At 37.2% G+C, this 19,839-nt stretch overlaps 1 protein-coding gene across 2 annotated transcripts in view; it reads left to right on the plus strand.

The window, feature by feature from the left end:
- Window positions 1-19,839, plus strand: part of LOC149787602 (uncharacterized) — a 58,966-nt gene that overhangs the window by 34,083 nt on the left and 5,044 nt on the right. For both annotated transcript variants that reach the window (XM_089973769.1, XM_089973770.1), the window contains one exon: window positions 1,195-1,344. In XM_089973769.1, coding sequence (XP_089829895.1) covers window positions 1,195-1,344 — 150 coding nt within the window. The remainder of the gene's footprint in view (window positions 1-1,194; window positions 1,345-19,839) is intronic.

Genomic DNA, 19,839 nt, shown 5'->3' on the forward strand with positions numbered 1-19,839 from the left:
CAAAGAATCCGTCTATGTTTATAGGTGAATTAATAAATGAAACTTTATAATTGATAATTAGACAATAATTAATGAATGATAATGTATAACTGAAAATTAGAAATAAATTGATAAATAATAATGTACAGCTGAAAAGCAAAAATGATTAGCTGTAATTGCTGTTGTTGACCACATCGTTTCGACATGAATATTTACCACAACACATATCAATGACATAACTGAAATCACCAACGAAGCGGTCCGGTGACCTAGTGTTAGAGTGTCCACCTCGGATGCGAGAGGTCGTCGGTTCGATCGGCTGAGTCATACCAAAGACTTACAAAAATGGTACTAACAGCTGCCTCGCTTGGCACTCAGCATTAAGAGGTTAGTGTCAGGACTGATCGGCCTGGTGTCAGGATAATGTGACTGGGTGGGACATCATGCTACACGTTTGAGGCATGGTTCCCCAGTGCGAGGCATCACTATAAACTGCCACACTGCAGATATCGTAGCGATATTCTGAAATATTGTTAAAGCTACGTTAAAAATACAAATCACACACACACGCGTAATCTCCAACATAAAAAACAAATAAAAACAACAAACACCCACACCTACAATACTAATACTATTAATATTACTAATACGGCTTGTTTGACGACGATAACAATTATAATGATGTCGACCTTTACTGATGTTACTGCTAAAAGCTACTACTGCTACTTGTGCTGTTATTACAGCTGTTATTACTGCTTGTACTATTGCTACTGAGATAACTACAATAGCGTTGACTATTGCCATAACTATGACGCAAATGTGAAGACGACTACTTCTACAATATCGCTTCTCCATACAAACAAATACCTTTGTTATATTATATATCCAAGTACAATGAGGAGTTACGTCATCTCACTTCTTGTTAGACATGTATTATATATTGAGAGAGAGAGAGAGAGAGAGAGAGAGAGAAGATGCATGTGCAGTATCTTTTCATGTGCGTTGAATGAAGGTGATTTCCGTTTGTTGGAAATATTGCCTGCTGCGATAGTAAAATTAAGTGCTATCTTTTCTGAATTTTTTGTTATTGTTTTCATGTATAAAATCTATTCAGAAAATATGATACGTTGCTTACCGTCTTTTCTTAAGTATTCTAAGCGGTTTAGGATTTTTCGCTTGTGTGTTAATGTTAATGAACTCTAATTTTCTCCTTAGACTGTAAGTGGGGTAACCAGAATCCGGATTTGTGTCAACCATTTGATTCAGACAGAAGACTCCGGATCAACTGTTATCAATCAGCCATCCGAGAAGTATGCTGTGCCACATGTAAAAGCCTCCGCGAGAGAATAACCCAAAATATCCCCGGTAATCGGATCTTTTTATCATCTTCTTTAAATTTAGAAATATTCGTGAATGTTTTAATTTTGTTTACATCTAAACTCATTGTCATCAAATTATATCTTTGAGGAAAACTTGTATTTTCGATTTTGATTTAAAAAATCAAAATGACCCCCACGTCATCAGTTTACTCCATAAAGCATAATCTGAAGGAATATTTCTGTTTACAGCCTTTATTTTTGTTTAAAATATTTTTATTTGTTATTACTCTATATGTGTTTGTATTGGTTTCTACTTGGCTTCATTAAAATTCTGAATTCATTTCGGTGCGGTTAATTCAACAACATAAACAATGAGTTGAACAAGTTTTGTAAATCTGCTACTGATTCATGCATCAGTAAAACATTTTAACATACAAAACAAATTGAACATATTATCTATCTCCCGACTAATCTAATCTTTGAAGACGGACTTAAAAGTTGCGTGCTGGAGAGATTTTAAAAAAATATACAGAACGAGTTCGAAGCATTAGAGTTAGAATCTTACTCGCTTTTATATAGTAATATTTTGGAAACCCTTGGAGTAATAGTCTTTGCTAATGGCCAATTTGTAAATAACTTCCTACTGAGGTATATCTGACCTTTAAACAAGGAAACTCTCAAACTTAACAGTCTCTCCCATGATCTTTATTCCTTATCGGTCCGCTAGAGGCGAAGTACTTTTCATTGTAGGTGTAAATGTAGATAGAGTTCTTAAAGTATTTATAAGCCGAAATTATTTATCCAAAACAAATGATTGTCTTATCTTCCGCCAGATAACATTGATATAATCTAGATCAATCTCCTTAAAATCAAGATCGTTTATCATTGATCATTTAGTAAATCCGGCAGGCACCGATGTGAGGCCATGTTATGTTGTGGTTTGATTTGTGAATCAAGTTACATCTTTTATTCCACTGAAGTAAAATATCATTCGGAACTTCTCTTTTCTTATGATAACTCTCCCTAAAATTTGCTATTCATTACTTTGTCTGATAGCCTAGAGGATAAGGAATTTCCTTGTCGTGAGGACACAAAATCTCTCAATGCTTCAAATTATAATCTATATGTACAATGCTGAGCTGGATTCTAAATTTAAGTCCTGAACTCAAATATGTTGATAAAATCCAGATTGATCAATATTTTAGACTCAGAGTCCACTTCTAAGTTTATTGTAAAATCGTGAACATTGTCTACATGCATGTAACCTTTTTCAGCTAGCTGTTATCCAAATGTTTCTTTTATGTTTCAGTAAATCAAGTTGTTGTACGACCCCATAATTATCATTTTATGTATAAAAGTTAATTGGAAATTGTTCTTAATATTGTTGCAGTTACAAAAAAAATATCCCACCTACAGACATGCTGCGAATTGTTTTACCTAATTGTAAAGTTCTTGTTGGTAAAGTTGCCTTTATTTTAGTCATACAGATAATCAGATGGAAAATCAGGGGATGGGGATAGTTTTTAAACTGTTGAACTTGCTACTAACTTAGTTTAGCGAAATATATTGTTATGTTTACTTATTATGTGCTTGAATTTTGCAATTGATTGAGGGTCAAGACTTTGCATGCCTGAAGTTTGTCATAATTATGATGGAGGGTTGTCAATGTTTCTTTTTGTTCAGCCTGATTTTTGTCATTATTTTATGTTATTAGAATGTGAGTTCATAAGTTAGTGGAATTTTCCATCGGAAACTTTGTCTTTACAGAACAATCTTTTGCGTCGTAGGTCAAGTGGGTATTGATATATATAGGTTTGGTAAACAAATATTAATTCCTGTTTTATAATCAGTTTCTGGAATTATTTACATTTGTGCTCAGAAATAATTTGAGGCGAGTTATTTATCCAAATTATTAATTGGAATTACAAAGTACTCATTGACTTCTGGACTAATACGCGACGTTGAAATTATTGAGAACTCAATCAAAGATAAACTGGATTGTATAATGGCGGTACATCAGGACATTTAAGACTAAATTGAATTCATTCTGAACCTTCTATACTTCTATAATTGTGATACGACATTAGGATTACTTGGGTTTTAATTCACAATACCGCAAGTGTTTCTTAAATTTTCACCTAGTAACTTAGATAAATATAATATTTGTTGATTTTACTTAACTTAAATTTTCTTTTTTTTTACACAGCTTAATAACCAGAGTCGTATATATATATATATATATATATATATATATATATATATATATATATATATATATATATATATATATATATATAATGCAGTAAACTGACAACGAACGGTGCGATCCTATCCTAGTATCTAGCTAGCCCGAGCGCTTTCGACCATTTAAAGAGTCTTTTTCAAAGGCAAATACAAAGCATAGAAAAGACAAACAAATAAAATAGAAACACGGTTACGTTTTCGAAACTTTACTTAGCTGTTTCTACAGGAATTCATTTTTTAAAACTCTATTATGTGTCATTTAGTTTATTTCAGTTTGTTGTATTTGCCTTTTGAAAAAATAAACACTTTAAAGGGTTGAAAGCGCTCGGGCTAGCTAGATACTTGTTTCGCACTGTTCGTTGTCAGTTTATTGCATTTATCTTAATCAAACCCTGACACGCGTGATCCCTTGCTGGATCCAGTGCACTTGAAAAGATTGTTATTCGCCATATGATTTGAATTCTTTATATATATATATATATATATATATATATATATATATATATATATATATATATATATATATATATATATATATATATATATATATATATATAGTCATGTAATTGTTTAAATCCTTTTATTTATTACATAAACGTAATCGAGGTTAGTTTTTTTCTGTACAACGATACCTGAGGGTGATTTATGTATATTCTACAAACATTTCGAGATAGTGAGTTCGGTTCAGTTTATGCCGCAACTGCGTAGTGCTTTCAATAGGAAGAACCGAATACTTCCATCGCACAGACGATTTATTGCGGCATCGTCTGTGTATAAATATCTCACCGTAGGTCAAAATCTAAACATTACGGAACGTCTTATCAGTGAGCGGTCTACTTTAAGGACTTGCACATCTTCAGCTGTAGAGCTGACCAGATTGATCGGAGTGATGACAAGAGTGATCAGAGTGACCAGAGTGATCGGAGTCGCAGTTGTATAGCTGACCAGAGTGATCAGATTTATTTGAGTGATCGGAGTCAATGTGGTACCGTTTGCAGAGCTAACCATATAAGTTGACCATGGCAGCTGTGAAGCTGAGCCATAGAAGCTGTAGAGCTGATTAAACAGTGTTGCTGGTAGTGTAGCAGGTGATCGGGCGTTGCTGACCGAGATTGGTGGGCGCTGATTCCTTGACTGACCAACCTGGAATACTGACTACTTTACTGAACATGTGTGACTGGTAGCCAAGTGTGCCGGTGACGGAGTGTGTAACTCCATACTTGTAATTTTTTAGCCGTTGACTCATCTTTGGGGTTTGTAATATCCAGTGTGTTTATGGGACTGTATAAGTCATTCGTCATTAAACATTGTATTTGAATCCGAAATCCCACCCGGTTATCGTGTTACAAATGGTGGCAGAAGTGGGGTTATCTCAGATTTAACGGAACCCTTATTTTGTTTCTTTATTCTTGGATGATCTTTTATGTGTTTCACATGCTCTTGACAAGACATTGATGTTAGGTAGACACATACCATTACTTTAATTTCTGTACACATTTCATGTTTTTGTTGCCTTCCGAGAATGAAAATACGGTTCGTTGAAATTATAGTAATTACGCATTTTCTGCATAATATTGTACTGTAGGTTGTTTTCATTTCAGATTTGTGAAATGTCATTACTGAAAGATCTTGTATATATGGGGAAATAGTTTGGATGCTAGGGGTAATCCCTTAGAAATTTTGTTCATGGAGAGCAGGCTAGGGAAAGGGAACAAAGGTTAAAGGAGACGGAAATTGAAAGGGACACATTAGTGATAGAAAGGGAAGTCAAGTAGGAGTTGATATAATTAGAAAAGCAGGCAGAGAAGAATAAGATAGAATTAGAGAAGGAGAAGATAGAGTTAGAAAAACAGGCCGAAAAGGAAATAATATGATGGAAAAGGGAGGCAGATAGGGAAAAGATAGAGTTAAGAAAGCAAGCAGAAAGGGAAAAGGTAGAACTGCTTAGAGTAGAGGATAGGAAGTTAGAAAGGGAAAAACAAGTGAGGTTAGAAGCTTTGGAGATATAAGTTTGAAATAAGGACAAGCAATGTTTGACTTGCAAGGAATGGGGACATATATCCCCCAATTGTCCTAAGCAGAAGGGACCAGTCCAGAGAGTCGCGGTGGCCATTAGGGATATTTCTCAGCAGGCTATGCCGGAAGCAGTGCATGAGCCAGTGGAGAGTGCAGAGATCGGTCACCGTGCGATCCAATCGATCGACACGTGTATTTACCCTAAGGCAAGTTTACCGACGGCTAATGGCAGTGTCAATTGACAATAAGTGACCGTTTTACAAGACGCAGGATGCACTAGTGTATTCGTGAAACGGAGCATCGTCCGCGATGACTAATCGCTTGGGTTTAAATCGCCTTGCATGTTACTGGACTAAATAATCGACCACGTTCCTATCTCAAAGATAAATATCGAGACAGCTTTCTTGACCGGAACTGTGGAAGCGTTGTGCATAGCCAACCCGATTTATGAGTTTACGATTGGCAATGCAAAGGGATCTAGACTCCCAACCATGTCCGACTTACGATTCCTGATCATCAAAGCAGTGCAAACTAGAGCTCAGTAAAGGAGTATAACAAACCGGTACGTAAATTGAACGTAGCCATTACCGATATCTCCAACGAAGAATTACTGAATCAGCAAGAACTTGACGCGACTTTACGTGCAACCGCGGAGAAAGCGTTATCAGGTACCGTGAGGACGTGTAAAAGGGGTTTCCTCTAAATTTCTACTTGTTAAAGGTTTAATGTACATGGGATACTCTACACTTGATAAGATGTTCTTGCAACTAGTGGTTGCCCAGAAATTCAGGTCGCATATACTCAAGGTCTCGAGTCGAGTATGGCCTTTCATTTAGGTAGGAAGAAAACAGCAGTTATATATGAAGAGAAATATATTGACCTGGTGTCAATAGCGACGTAGCGAAGTTTTGTCGCCGTGCGATGTTTGCAAGAAGACGGTCTCTAAGGGAAGGGTAACTAGAGTACCATTAGGTCAGTTGCACCTGATAGATACTCCGTTTAAAAGAGTGACCTTAACATTGTAGGACCTATATTTCCACTTACAGATCGGAAAAACCCATTCATTTTAACGTTGGTAGGTTACTCCACTAGGTAACCTGAAGCCATAGTTTCGCATCGATTGAAATCGAACGTGTAGCCGAAGCGCTCGTAGTCATGTGAAGCTGGGTCGAAGTGCTAGAAGTTCTTACTGATTGTGGAGCGCAATTCAACTCAGATATCATGGCAGAAATTAGTAGGTTGTTGTCCCTTAAAATGTTGTGCACAACACCCTACCACCCTATGTGCAATGGGCTGCTAGAGAAATTCAACGTGACGTTGAAACAAATGGTGCGAAGGATGTGTGCGGTAAGACCTAAGGATTGAGATAAGTACCTGAACGCAATTATGTTCGGGTATCGTGAGGTTCCTCACGAAAGCTGCGGCTTTTCCCCGTTTGAACTATTTTAAGGCAAGGCAGTTCGTGATCCTATGTGTATTCTACACGAAATGTGGCATGACGAGTTCGCGAATGAAGAAGTTAAGACCACTTACCAATACGTGGTAGATTTGCGCGAAAGGTTAGAGAAAACATGTCGAATGGCGCAAGACGAACTCGCGAAATCTAGTCGTAAGTACGCGAAGTACTACAATTGAGGAACGCGGAGTAAGAAGTTTGATATAGGCGGTCAAGTGTTGTTGCTTCTTCCTACGAATGAAAACATTGGAAATGGCCATACGAAGTTAGACAGATGAAAGGCGAAGAAGTCAACATCATCGACATGGAAGATAAGTCATTGATATTTCACGCCAATATGCTGAAACTCTACGCCTAAAGACCTAGCCAACTAAATGATAAAGGGGTTTTAAATGTAGTATGTGTAACGGTGATAGAAGATAGGTCATGTGAAGAACCGGAATTCGTCTCCAGTACAGAAATGCCCCTTGAATACCCCATTGATGTAGGAAAAGAAGGTATAGACCAGATCAATGTATGACCAGATTTATCAGAGGGTACACGTACGCATATCTTAAAGGTTTTGTCCCAATGCCCAGACGTGTTTACGGACAAACCAGGCCGTACTGGATTGATGCAAACGAGATCAAGTTGAATACCTCAGAGCCGATCAGCATTAAAGGATATTAAATACCCTGTAATGCGTGGGAGACAAACAACGAAGAAGTGGGGTCAATGTTAGATCAGAAAGTGACCTAACTTTCCATTTCCCCGTGCTAGTCCCCGGATGTTTTAGTCAGAAAGAAAGACGGAACGAACATTTTTTGCATTGACTTTCGGCAACTGAACAAAATCACCGTGCTCTACGCAAAACCAGTGCAAGACATATGTTCATTTTCAAAGCTGGCAGGTCACAAATACATTTCCAAGTTAGACCTTACCAAGAGATATCGGCAGATACCAATCGCTGATAATGTCCGCGAGTTATCGGCATTCGCGACTCCAAAAGGTCTTTATCAATTTAAAGTCATGCCTTTTGGGTTAGTCAACGCAGGTGCTTCGTGCGTACTTATCATGCGCAAACTGTTACACGGTATGGAAAACGTCGACAGATTGTTTAAATAATATCTTTGTTTATACATATACTTTGGATGAACATGTTAAGGTATTATGGGATCTTTTCGATAGACTTCACACTGTCAGTCTTACAGCTAAGCCCACCAAATGTAGTATAGGGTATTTTAACCTAGAATTTCGGGACATCTTGTAATTGAGCTAGGCCAGTTGAAACCTCACCCAGACAAAATAGGACCAATCAGAGATTCACCTAGGCTAGAGACTAAGAAACAAGTAAGATCTTTCCTAGGTTTGATTCGGTTTTACAGAAAATTTGTCCCCAATTTTGCGGCTAATGCCAGCCCATTAACGGATTTGACTAGGAAAGATTAACCGAATAAAGTTCCCTGGAGGGTGTGCCAGGAAAAAGCGTATAACGCTTTAAAACAGAAACTAGTAAGTGCACCAATCTTAAAGTTACCAGAATGGAACCAAACTTTTGTGCTGAGGAATGATGCGTCCGATATGAGTCTTGGGGATGCTTTGCTAAGGAGCAAGAGGGGATGGGATGAAATTGCCAATTGCTTATGCAAGTAGGAAATTGCTCTCTAGGGATCAAATCTACTCCCTGATTCAGAAGTATTGCCTATCTTTAACATGGGGGTAGGAAAATTTATTACGTATCTTCCCGGGAGGGATTTTACCTTACAAACGGACCATCATCCGCTCTTATACGTGAACAATGCAAAGGTCGCCAATGCAAGATTGATGCGTTGCGCGTTGTCTTTACAACCGTATATTAGAGGGTCAGGAAATGTTGGTGCTCCTTTTTAAATAGGGTGTAATTGGCACATCATTTTCATTCAGTATTCAAAATTAAATGTTTTAACAATTGTTTATGTTCACATACTGTGATTTTTCTAAAAGTGTTACCACGTTTTTAAGGGGAAGGTATTGTCACAGAGTTGTACAAATCCTTTTATTTATTAAATACATGTATTCGGGTTTCGTTGGTTGTGTACAACGATACCCGATGGTGATTTATGTATATTCTACAAACATTTCGAAATAGTGTGTTCGGTTCATCATATACCGCACGTGCGAAGTGCTTTCGAGTGGAAGAAACGAGTACTTCCAGTGCACAGATGATGTATTTCGGCATCGTCTGTGCATAAATAGCTCACCGTAGGTCAAAATCTATACATCACGGAACGTCTTGTCAGTGAGCGGTCTACTTTAAGGACTTGCACATCTTCAGTTGTAGAGCTTAGAGTGATCGGAGTGACAATAGTGATCGTTGTCACAGCTGTATAGCTGACCAGAGTGACCAGAGTGATAGGAGTCGCAGCTGTATAGCTGACCAGAGTAATCAGAATGATCAGAGTTATCGAAGTGATCGGAGTCAAAGTGGTACCATCTTCAGAACTAACCATAGACGTTTACCATGTAGAGCTGAGTAAACAGTGTTGCTAGTCGAATAGACGGTGATAGGGCGTAGCTGACCGAGAATGGTGGGCGCTGATTGCTTGATTGATGAACCTGGAATACTGACTGCTTGATTGACCAGTGTGGCTGGTAGCCATGTGTGCTGGGGACGGAGTGTGTAACTCCATACATGTAATCATTTTAGCTGTTGGCTTATCATTGAGGTTTGTAATACCCAGTGTGTTTATGGGACTATAAAGATATTTTGTTTTAGTCATTTTCGCTATTTGAGAGCATACATATGTACTACATGAGTAAAATACCACAGTTTTAATATTTGAATTAAACACATTATTCTTTCATTGCGAAATTACTGTGAATCATTCACCCCTTGTACTTGTACTGTATGAGGTCATTTATTTGTCGTTTCTCATTCAAGTCATTCGTCATTAAACGAATCCCACCCGATTATCATTTTCACACACACACACACACACACACACACATATATATATATATATATATATATATATATATATATATATATATATATATATATATATATATATATATATATATATATATATATATATATATGTCAGTGCTCTGGCCCGAGTAGTCAGTGAATCTCGCTCACTGATAATAAAGCGGAATGCATTTTCAAACCTTATCAAGAAGTGCCAAAGTTCTATATGGCTTATACTTTTGCTTGCGTCACATAATACATAATGTATGCATTCCTAATGTACATGATTTCAGCTTGATACTAAAATGAGTAAACATTAAGAACGTATTCAGTTGCAGTTTTACACATATAAATTTCATTTCTTAAAGGTGTTTGCATTTACAGTGGCACTTTTAGTAATTTAATCTCTCATTTTTATGAGTAAGATCTCCTAAAAGTTAGGAAATAGAGACTTCCTCAGTTTGTATGATTTTTCATATCGTTAGTCATTGTTACAGTTACCGGAGGTCATCAGTGTTTAAAGACAGAATATTTAGTGTTAGTTGACATACCACTCGGATGATGCAAGCAATTACTTCTATAAGATTCCAGCTCCTTTTTACAAGACAAATTCTGCCAATGTATATACGAAATGAGTAGTTTAAGTGTCTCAGCCGATTTCTAACAGCTTTCACACAATACATGCTGTTATAAGTATTTATAAAGTAGATAATTTCAAGACAAACGCCAATTGGTAAAGTATATTTTGATGTAATGACATATAAATGTTCCAGTTGTTTCGGCCAATCAGCATACTTCCTTTTTAATGCGCCCTCTAGAGTTGAGGTTTGACCGATATGAATAATTTAGTAAGAACACTTTTTAAAATTCGGACAGTTTGAATGATTCATTCAAATGCAAATTTCTGGCATTTGTCATGCGAAAAGTAGTTGCATACTGATATAAATATATGCTGGCGTCTTTACTTTGGCGTGATAGTGTATTAATAAATCCTAACAGTCTTGAAAATACAAATGATCTGGTGTAACCATAACAGTGTCTGAGCAGACGAAAATATTTTGACAGTGTCTCCTAACTTCTCTGTTGCTTATAATGATGCGTGATCTCTCTTTGAAAAAACTTACCATAACTAGTATACTTAAAGGTTTCATCGTAAAAGCGAATATCACTAAAACCTCAAGAAAAATACGATTCTCGACTTAAAACCCTTATATCCTATTATCATGTTTATCTTAAAAGCCATGTATTAAGACATAAAGTGTTTATATTTTGATCAATTTTAGTATTTATATTTTCCGGTTATGTTTTTTATGCCAAGGATAAAAAGTAACGAATTACACAAAACCTATCACAATAACCACTTTAAAATCTTGAATATGAAACATCCTAGATAATTTTATTTGAGCTTTAAAAGGAGTATGAAAGTAGAACTTTTGCCTTTTTTGTCACCCTTTGTGGTCATTCCATCTCTCCTCGCCTCTACCCCAATGACGATTTAGCCCACACGCGATCGATACCTATTGATCACTTTTCATTTTGTCTGCGGATGTGCAAGAACCCCGCACACGTGGAGCGATGTGAGCGAGCCAGTCATGGAGGTGGGATTGAGCCCAATGCGGATTGAAATGCCCCAAGAGGTTTTCAAAAAGTCAAATCCCGTCACTTGATACTACTAATCTGCTATGATTCTAGAAGCGAAATCCGTCTGTTAAGAATATACCTATATATTTTGTAACTGATGGCACATGATTTTATCAAATTTATATCAGAATTGTACATAATATCTTTTGGTAGTTTTGCCAACGTGACCTGAATCTGTTAAGATCATAATATTACGTAGAATCTATAAATAGATGTTTACCTATTTTCTGATAATTAATAGTGATAATCTGAATAATACGATTTAAATGTATCTAATGGCTTAATTTTTCGTTGCCTGATGGGGTTTGGACGTTACTAGAATAATTCAGTAACTTTCCATTGGATGGGCTATATCACTTAAATAGAGCGGATCGACGCAAAATGAGCAATATTATCTGTTAACATGTGTCTATAACAAAATACAGTAGCAATAGATGCGGTTTATAAAGAGAAAACCGAATTATAGGTTTCATACCGATTTTGGAGTCATCACATTTCTTGTGTTCCTGTTGTAAGTCTGCAAACATATTTTCTGTTATACTTAGATATTTTTCGAGAGGAGAAACATTTGTTTTCACTGTTCAAGTGCTCATTTTTTTTGGGCTTTAATATTATTCTGGAAATGTCATAATAAAGGACATTTGGACAACGCCATATTGACAACGTCATGGTTCTTGGAGGCACATTGCCGGTTTTGAAACTTATAAGGAGCGTTTCATTCATTTAGGACATTTCTAGACCTTTATAAGGATTAGATTTGATTAATTTCATAATACTGTTTGTTCCTCTCAAAGTTTCGTTTATAGCTTTAATAATTAAATTGTTTGTTAAGTTTTATTAACTTGTTGGTTTCGCCTTTTCTGTTTGTGGCCATAGATCCGTAACACCTCGGAATGTAATTATTTCAGGCAAACATAATGTAACGATCAATACACACGTTTTCGATCGAAAACCAGTTCTCTGCGTGAAAATCTTTCTTGTTAGTTTACTTTCTTTGTAAATCCGCACTGTTTCTTATTTGTGCTCGTAAATATGTGTGATTCTCCATTTCTCCAAGCAAACTCTCAAACTCAGCCATACTAATTGTTTTATCCTCGATTCCTAACGTGCAAATTTACAGATCCTTTTGAGATTGCTCTGTGCGGCCGCAAACAATTCAGAATAGATGCATATCCGTGAGTGCAGTCGCATCGAAATTAATTTACTAGCACCACCAGAGACACCAGTTCCTACTGAAATAGCGCTGACAATAATACTGACTGGTGCATCGACACTTATTGATGTTGTCCTGATTCCAGTCAGAACAAGACGAACAAATTCTGTTCAGGGAGACAACAAACACCACATGCAACCAAACACTCGCGTTTGTATTTAACGATCATCCGCGTTCCACTTGGTAATTTCGTTTGCCGCTATTGGTCCGCTTAGAATATTTTGTCCAACCGGTAAGACTGATGGTCCTGTATAGTTATTATATTAATAATACAACCGCTTCAGCTTCATCATCACACGAAGGTGCACTGCACATACTAACCTGTAGCAAATTACCCTTTTTACTGGTACAACTGTCAGACTATTGTAGAAAATGTTAGACTCTGGAATATTTACATTACCCGCGATTGAGCGATATACTTGTTTACCACCCTTTTCAGCTGCAAACACCGATTACGCCAGCACCTTTAGCTTCTAACAATCGTATGTGCCCAACAACTATTACAAAAAAAAGTGTATCCTTGATGAACGTCAGTCGACCAGGTTTGTATTTTGCTGCTAGCGGATAAAATGTGGTTTAACATAATTAATAGGAACGTAACTGCTGAGGATACATCGGTGAATGCCACCTCATCGCTGTAAAAATAATCTTCGAGAGGTTTTGCGTCTGCTGATGCAGTTAAAGCTTGAGCGTTTCATGTGAACGTGCGATGATTCCAAGCTGGACTTGAGTTGGTAGTGATACATTAGGCTGATTCCAAATGGCAATTTCTACTTCCTCCTTAGCAAAATTATATGACAGTTCCTATGAAGATTTGGTAACACCACTTTGTCGTAGATATCCATGACAATAGGAACGACATTATTGTTGCCAAAAATTCAACAAGTTTACCACCACAATCACATTCCATTACTTATATAATAATGATAGCATGTTATCTTAAATACAAACGCCAAGGACGGTTTAGTAACGGTTAGCATATCGTGAAACTGAATTCTGGTTTTGGTAACTAATGATTTTGGAAACACGTCTGTGTAAACAATCTTTCCGTGATCTGATATTCATCAATAAGAGTTAAAATGCGACCAATTGTTTACCAACACGAACAGATTACCACACATACATCTAGTTCAAGTCAGAATAAATAAATATATTCTGGACTCGTGCTTTATGATTTGACGTTTAGATCTATCAAAGCCATCGCGAACAAACTAAAAACATGTTGACCATTTTAGCGGTTGTTTTGTCTTCAATTAACTTTTAACATCTGGATTAGAGTTCATTCATTTCTTTCCAAGAAGGTACTAGGCGTGATGGTGCGTGCACGTATTGAAACATTCCACTATTTTCAGGATCGACATAATCTATTACAAACGCAACCGACACGCCGGTGATACCACCATTTCCAGGGAACTAAACCAGAATTTTTAAAACCACAATGTCGCCGTTGAGCTTGATAATAATATCTTAATGAATACATTTGACGTTTTCAGTTTGCCATTTGAAAAATCACAAGCTTGCCTGGATCGAGATCAATAACAACACAACTAGCGAACTTAGATTTGTTTTGGTGGCAAATGTACTCAGATCCACATCGGGACTGTGACGTTGAATTGAGTAACGTCCGTCAATGTTAATAGACGTTGATTGTATACTACACATACTTTAATGTGAAATCAATAAATATGTGTCGGGTTGATGAACTCTACGTACCCAGTGAATCCTTGAGCATGTTGATGAATACAGATTTGTGCTGCCGGTTTCACGTGTGCGTGGCAAAATCGCATAAACAACACCACGAACATGTTTGATTGTATTAGCCATCACGATTAAATCATGATTGGTCAATGCAGGTGTCAAATGCGCGATCTTCTACAAGCTTGTAATCTAAGACCTCTGGCAGAGGGTATTGGACGACTCGTGCCTGGTAATCGAAGTTCGTTTCATTTTTCATACGGACTCCAACCGCCTGTTCCACCGACATTTCTGATGCGGTTCCGAGAGCCTGCTACTCTGCAGCCTTTGCAACCTCAGGATCCACTGCTGCAAAAAATGCTGTAATTTATAGATGGAATGGAAATATTCAACCGCTCTTTTGCATTTGCGTCACCTCCGACTTGGATAATAATAATATCGCTGCGCTGTTATTTTGTTTGGCTTCATTACGCTGAGTAAGCTGTGTTTGGGTCAACCACACGGGGACATTTCTTGTTACTTTTGCTGGAGAAAGTTTTAGCGTAATCCACAATTGGTTTTGATTGCGTCTTATATTTTCTCAAGTTGATTATAAGTGAGACTGATCCACACTTCTTAATAGGACATTACTAACATAATATGTAACTGGTTTAATTATGAATTTGAGAAAATTCTACGAATTTTCAACATATGCATTCATCACTCTCATTCGACCACCAACATCCTTCTACAATAGTATCTTGTCAGAAAGTAGCACAAGATAGCACTGATGATCACCGTCACAGTTCCAACACGTGCATGAAAATACACACCAACAACGGACTGCCTAAACAACTCCAAGTGTTCCGATGAAAAGTAATAAATCTGGCGAAACGTAGGAAAGTATTGTTGAGAAATCTGCAGACCCATGTCAACGTGTTGTTGCCAGTCTATGTACGACTACAGATTGTGATATGCATGTGCAATATGAGGAGTGGTTTCTTCATAGCTAAAACGAATTTCTTCTGAGGGTTTTTAGTGGCCAATTAACGCAAAGAGACTTCAGTCAGTTCTAAGTTGTCAAATATAATTTTACCCTGTGCCTGTTCATTATCTCGCGCTGTAAGTTGAAAATCCCCAAACAAATGTTCTGGTGCATTAAGACCATATAGAATACTTATTTTCCAAGTGAACTCTCCCGCAAAAGCATTTGGTGGGGTTGCGTCTGTGGTAAGTGCGAGAAATGACAACTTTGAAGTGGTCCCGACTGCATAAACGATAACAAAAACTATTCTGCAGTGAGTAAAACGGAAAACCACAGGCATCCACAATGTTAATGTTTTTAATACAACTTTACCAGTAGAAGAACACGCATCACGTCAAATAGCATCGTTGGAGTTGTTTTTACGAAAATTATGACTGTATTTAGCTACAAAAATCACCATGTGAATATCTCTACAAAACCCAAAGAGAGACGGATGATAATGTCGCACGAACATCTTAACGAACCACCAATGAGTGACAGACACTATGCAAATCCAATTGGAAATCAGGCTACCTATGAAATAGTAAATATTTTACCGCTGCATCAGCATGAGCAGCAGCATTTCTAGGCCGTCTGATTATATTAGTCGATAATCTGCGTGATCAGTTACATCTTTGACAAGCATCCATGTTGTTTGACAAGCTGTTCTCGTGTAACCATCGCTGATCTGGTGAGTCCGCGAACTGTTGTAGCCACGTCAACATAGTCTAAATTTCATCCGATTTCCTTTCGATTGTGGGAATAACGTGCACTATTTAACAACTACATAATTCCATTGTTAACAATTTCTATTACCATTAAGGTATTTGCATGGTAATTGCTTTTGTTTTCGCGTACCAGTTTTCCCTCAACTTCCAAAAATGTCCAAGAATGTTTCAAAGGGAAGGAAAACCCTAAATGTCTTGCACTTACAATTTGCTTTAATTGATTTTATACCTGACATGGTATGACTAATATTGAAAATCCCCCCTTGCCTCGTTCCACTAACACGGGCGCTTTCATGTCAATGTTTCAATCAAATACCTCCTTGAACTTAGCCACTGCAAAATGATACAATACTGATTTTCTTTAGTACCACGTTTCTCTCATATTCACACCCCATCGCCAGATTTGCAGTCGCTGAATCTGACAACTCCTGTTGAGTGGCCCCGTTAATGATTTTAGTAATTGAAGACGGCGTATATTTTGTTGCTGTTAACATAAGCGGAACTCATCTGATGATGCTGTTCATGTTATTAATCGCCGTATTCGGCCCAGAAGCGACTGAGCTGCCTGTGCTCCCAGTTGTTTTAATCGATCCACAGTAATACTTTTAATAATATCCACAATAAGCATTGCAATTTGTTAGCAATGGGTGCAGCACTGGATGATAAGACTGTGTTTTTGCTGCACGCGTAAATAATCCACGAACAACATCACATATTCAATTTCCGTAATATGTAATGAATACGGGTTTTATCGCGTTAATAACACGAATGGGTTTCACATGTTAACGAACCACTGTCATTCTTATCATTATGAAATATCAGATCGATCTCTAATGTACAGTTGTAAAGTTAATGTTTCATTCCACAGATCAACAACGTGCCCATCAACAACATGCCCTTCTCGATCCACAAGGGAGAAACAAATTTTCCAACCAATTATTATGGCATGGAAGACACACAGGTGTCATGGACGAAATCGATATCAAATCACCTTATTTATTGGTTGCCGACACAAAAAACAGAATATGTCCCTGAAAAAAAAAACCTGTCTTTTCTGAACTGTTTTCATAATTATCACTTATGGTATCACACGTTGAATTTTACTTGGGTTGTTGAAATAATTCACGTAAGACGCGCATATTGTCAATGTTTTCATGCATCAACGCTCGAAATATGTCTTTTGTCCATAAGATCACTAATAAGCAATCGTTGACAAATCGATATGGCCTCATTAATCACTTCAGGTAAATTGTTGCCCGCACAAACTGATCCCACAAATATTTCTAATTTATCCGCTAGATCATCAAGGTCACATAGTCCATTATGAATCTTTCCTTAATTCGATATATATTCTTCACAATCGTTTTTCAATTGTATTATGGCTTTTTCTCCTAATGTGAGTGGACGTCTTTGCCAGATCTATTTCTCCTCTATCTTCTCTTTGGGTACACGTGTAGATGGAGGTGCAGGAGCTACATTTGGTTGTCTACTTCGTTGTTGCCTTAGTTCTTCATCTAGTGAAATGTTATAAGGCCTTCTTTTTCAGTCGGTGATATAAAAGATCGTTCAAATGGGATTAGTATGTATCTTAGTGTTGATGGTGGTTGTTTCTTATAATATTGTCTCCGTTCTCGATCAACTTCCTGATATGGTAAATAATATTCAAAATATACTTTGCCTGAGTTTGTGTCTGCCATTTTGTCAATTTATGTAGACTGTTTCCCTTTTTGGGGTTTTGCTGATGTAGGTACAGGTGTGGCACGTTGCTGTTGTTCTTCATATTCTGGTGCAGCTGCCAAATCTGGTTGTAGCTACATCACTGGTTGTGATTCCACTAGTTTAAATTGTAAAAATATTTATATAACGTCTCACCTTCTTCTGTACTTCCTTTCTGGAAATGCAGAATGCGCTTGCTTAACATAATTTCACTGATTACCCTGTATCTTCTTTTGCTACCAGTCAACTCTCTATATATCATTTCAGGCCATTAAACATTCATATACTTATCAAGTATCTTTGATGTCATGTTTATTAAATAATCATTCCATTTTGGAAGTCTGTTAAGACCGACACGCATGGGATTTTTCAAACATCGCCAGGCGTACTGCTTGGTTAAAAAATTGAGGCAGTGTTTGCAATTCTGACCTGCAATCAGGTGGCACGTTTGATACCTTTGCAATTACCTCTTCATCAAGTTAACCGTTGCCTTTGGTAGGTATTCTTGGACCTCTCCAAGTTCTTCAACGTCTTATTTGACCTCCTCAGTGTCGGCAATTGCTCTTATGGCTTTATATATATTTGGAATGTTTGGCTATCTTACGAACATGATCAGGGACTGCTTCTCTATCCCGTGAACGCTGTCATTTATTGTAAGTTTACTCTGATTGTTTTTTTAATATCCTCGTCAGTTTCGGCAATTTCTATAGTGGGTTTAATCAGTGGCAAAAATGTTTGTTCAAACCCATCTGTAAGGTCTTCTCGTAAGGTTTATCGAAAATGTAACATATCCTTTACTGTTTGCTACCTTCTATCACAAATTGAATTAAAGTTTGCTGTTGCTAATCGGCTTTCAGACGAAGTTTCCCATACTCCTCTATGATATCAGTTGCCTATATTATTATATGATAGTTTTTCTTACTGTTAAAGTGACGCATCCACATCTAAACCCGCCTTGTCAAATCAGTGGTGAGAAAGATACAAGGGGCCATTGTGATCCTCGCAGAAATGTCACGAAACTCATCCTATGCGTGGTCGGAGCCATATCAAGTTCAATGAATATTTTAAAGGCCATTCGCTTCAATGCCACGAAATGTCATCATAATTGTTCAGTTGTCACATATTGCTTGTGGCATATGTACTTATTTTTGAGTCAAATAAATCACGTCCGTGCTTTTGCGCATGCCTCGTGAAAACGTTTGTGCGGGATTGACTTAAGTTTCAAGCATCACATAGTCGTACACAACAAGATTGTTTTCTATTCAACCAAACCGTTAATGTTAGGGGATTATTCAATGATGGAAAAGACATTGATTTTGCTAACACCACAGCTTCTTAACTATCTTTTATCACGTAGCAATTTTTGATCATCTTTTAAGACATAAGCGGCTGATCATCAGCTGACGGGACAATCACATATAACTGAGCCCAGTTTAACCCTCGAGTACATTCATATTCATCAACGGTTGTGATTTTCCTTTTCCAGTGGCCTTAACGTCTTTTTGATTGGGAAATTAGGTCAATAACTTGTTTTATATTTAGTATCTTATCAGGATCATAAACTGCGATCGCTTCAATCCTGGTTATTATTTCACTTATTTCTGTTTTACTGTTTTCTCTTGTTGTATCTGTTTGTGCTTAGGCAACCACAATTGTTTGAAGTTTTGATATATATCTGTGCGCTTTATAGTGCTCACGAACAGTTCCACACGGCTGATTACGTGATTTGATTCAGATGCCACATTTAACGCAGGAGTATGCACCTAATTCATCACTTGGGTGTTTAGTTTACAGTATTCACGATGGGATATTCTGCCACACAGTTCGTATGTTACAAGACAGACAGCATTGTATTTGTTACGTCACAATGCCATGGAGCTTGCTATATCTACTTGTGAGCTTT

Source organism: Sinohyriopsis cumingii, chromosome 11, assembly GCF_028554795.1.
Source record: "Sinohyriopsis cumingii isolate HCF-2022 chromosome 11, ASM2855479v2, whole genome shotgun sequence".
Taxonomy (NCBI): domain Eukaryota; kingdom Metazoa; phylum Mollusca; class Bivalvia; order Unionida; family Unionidae; genus Sinohyriopsis; species Sinohyriopsis cumingii.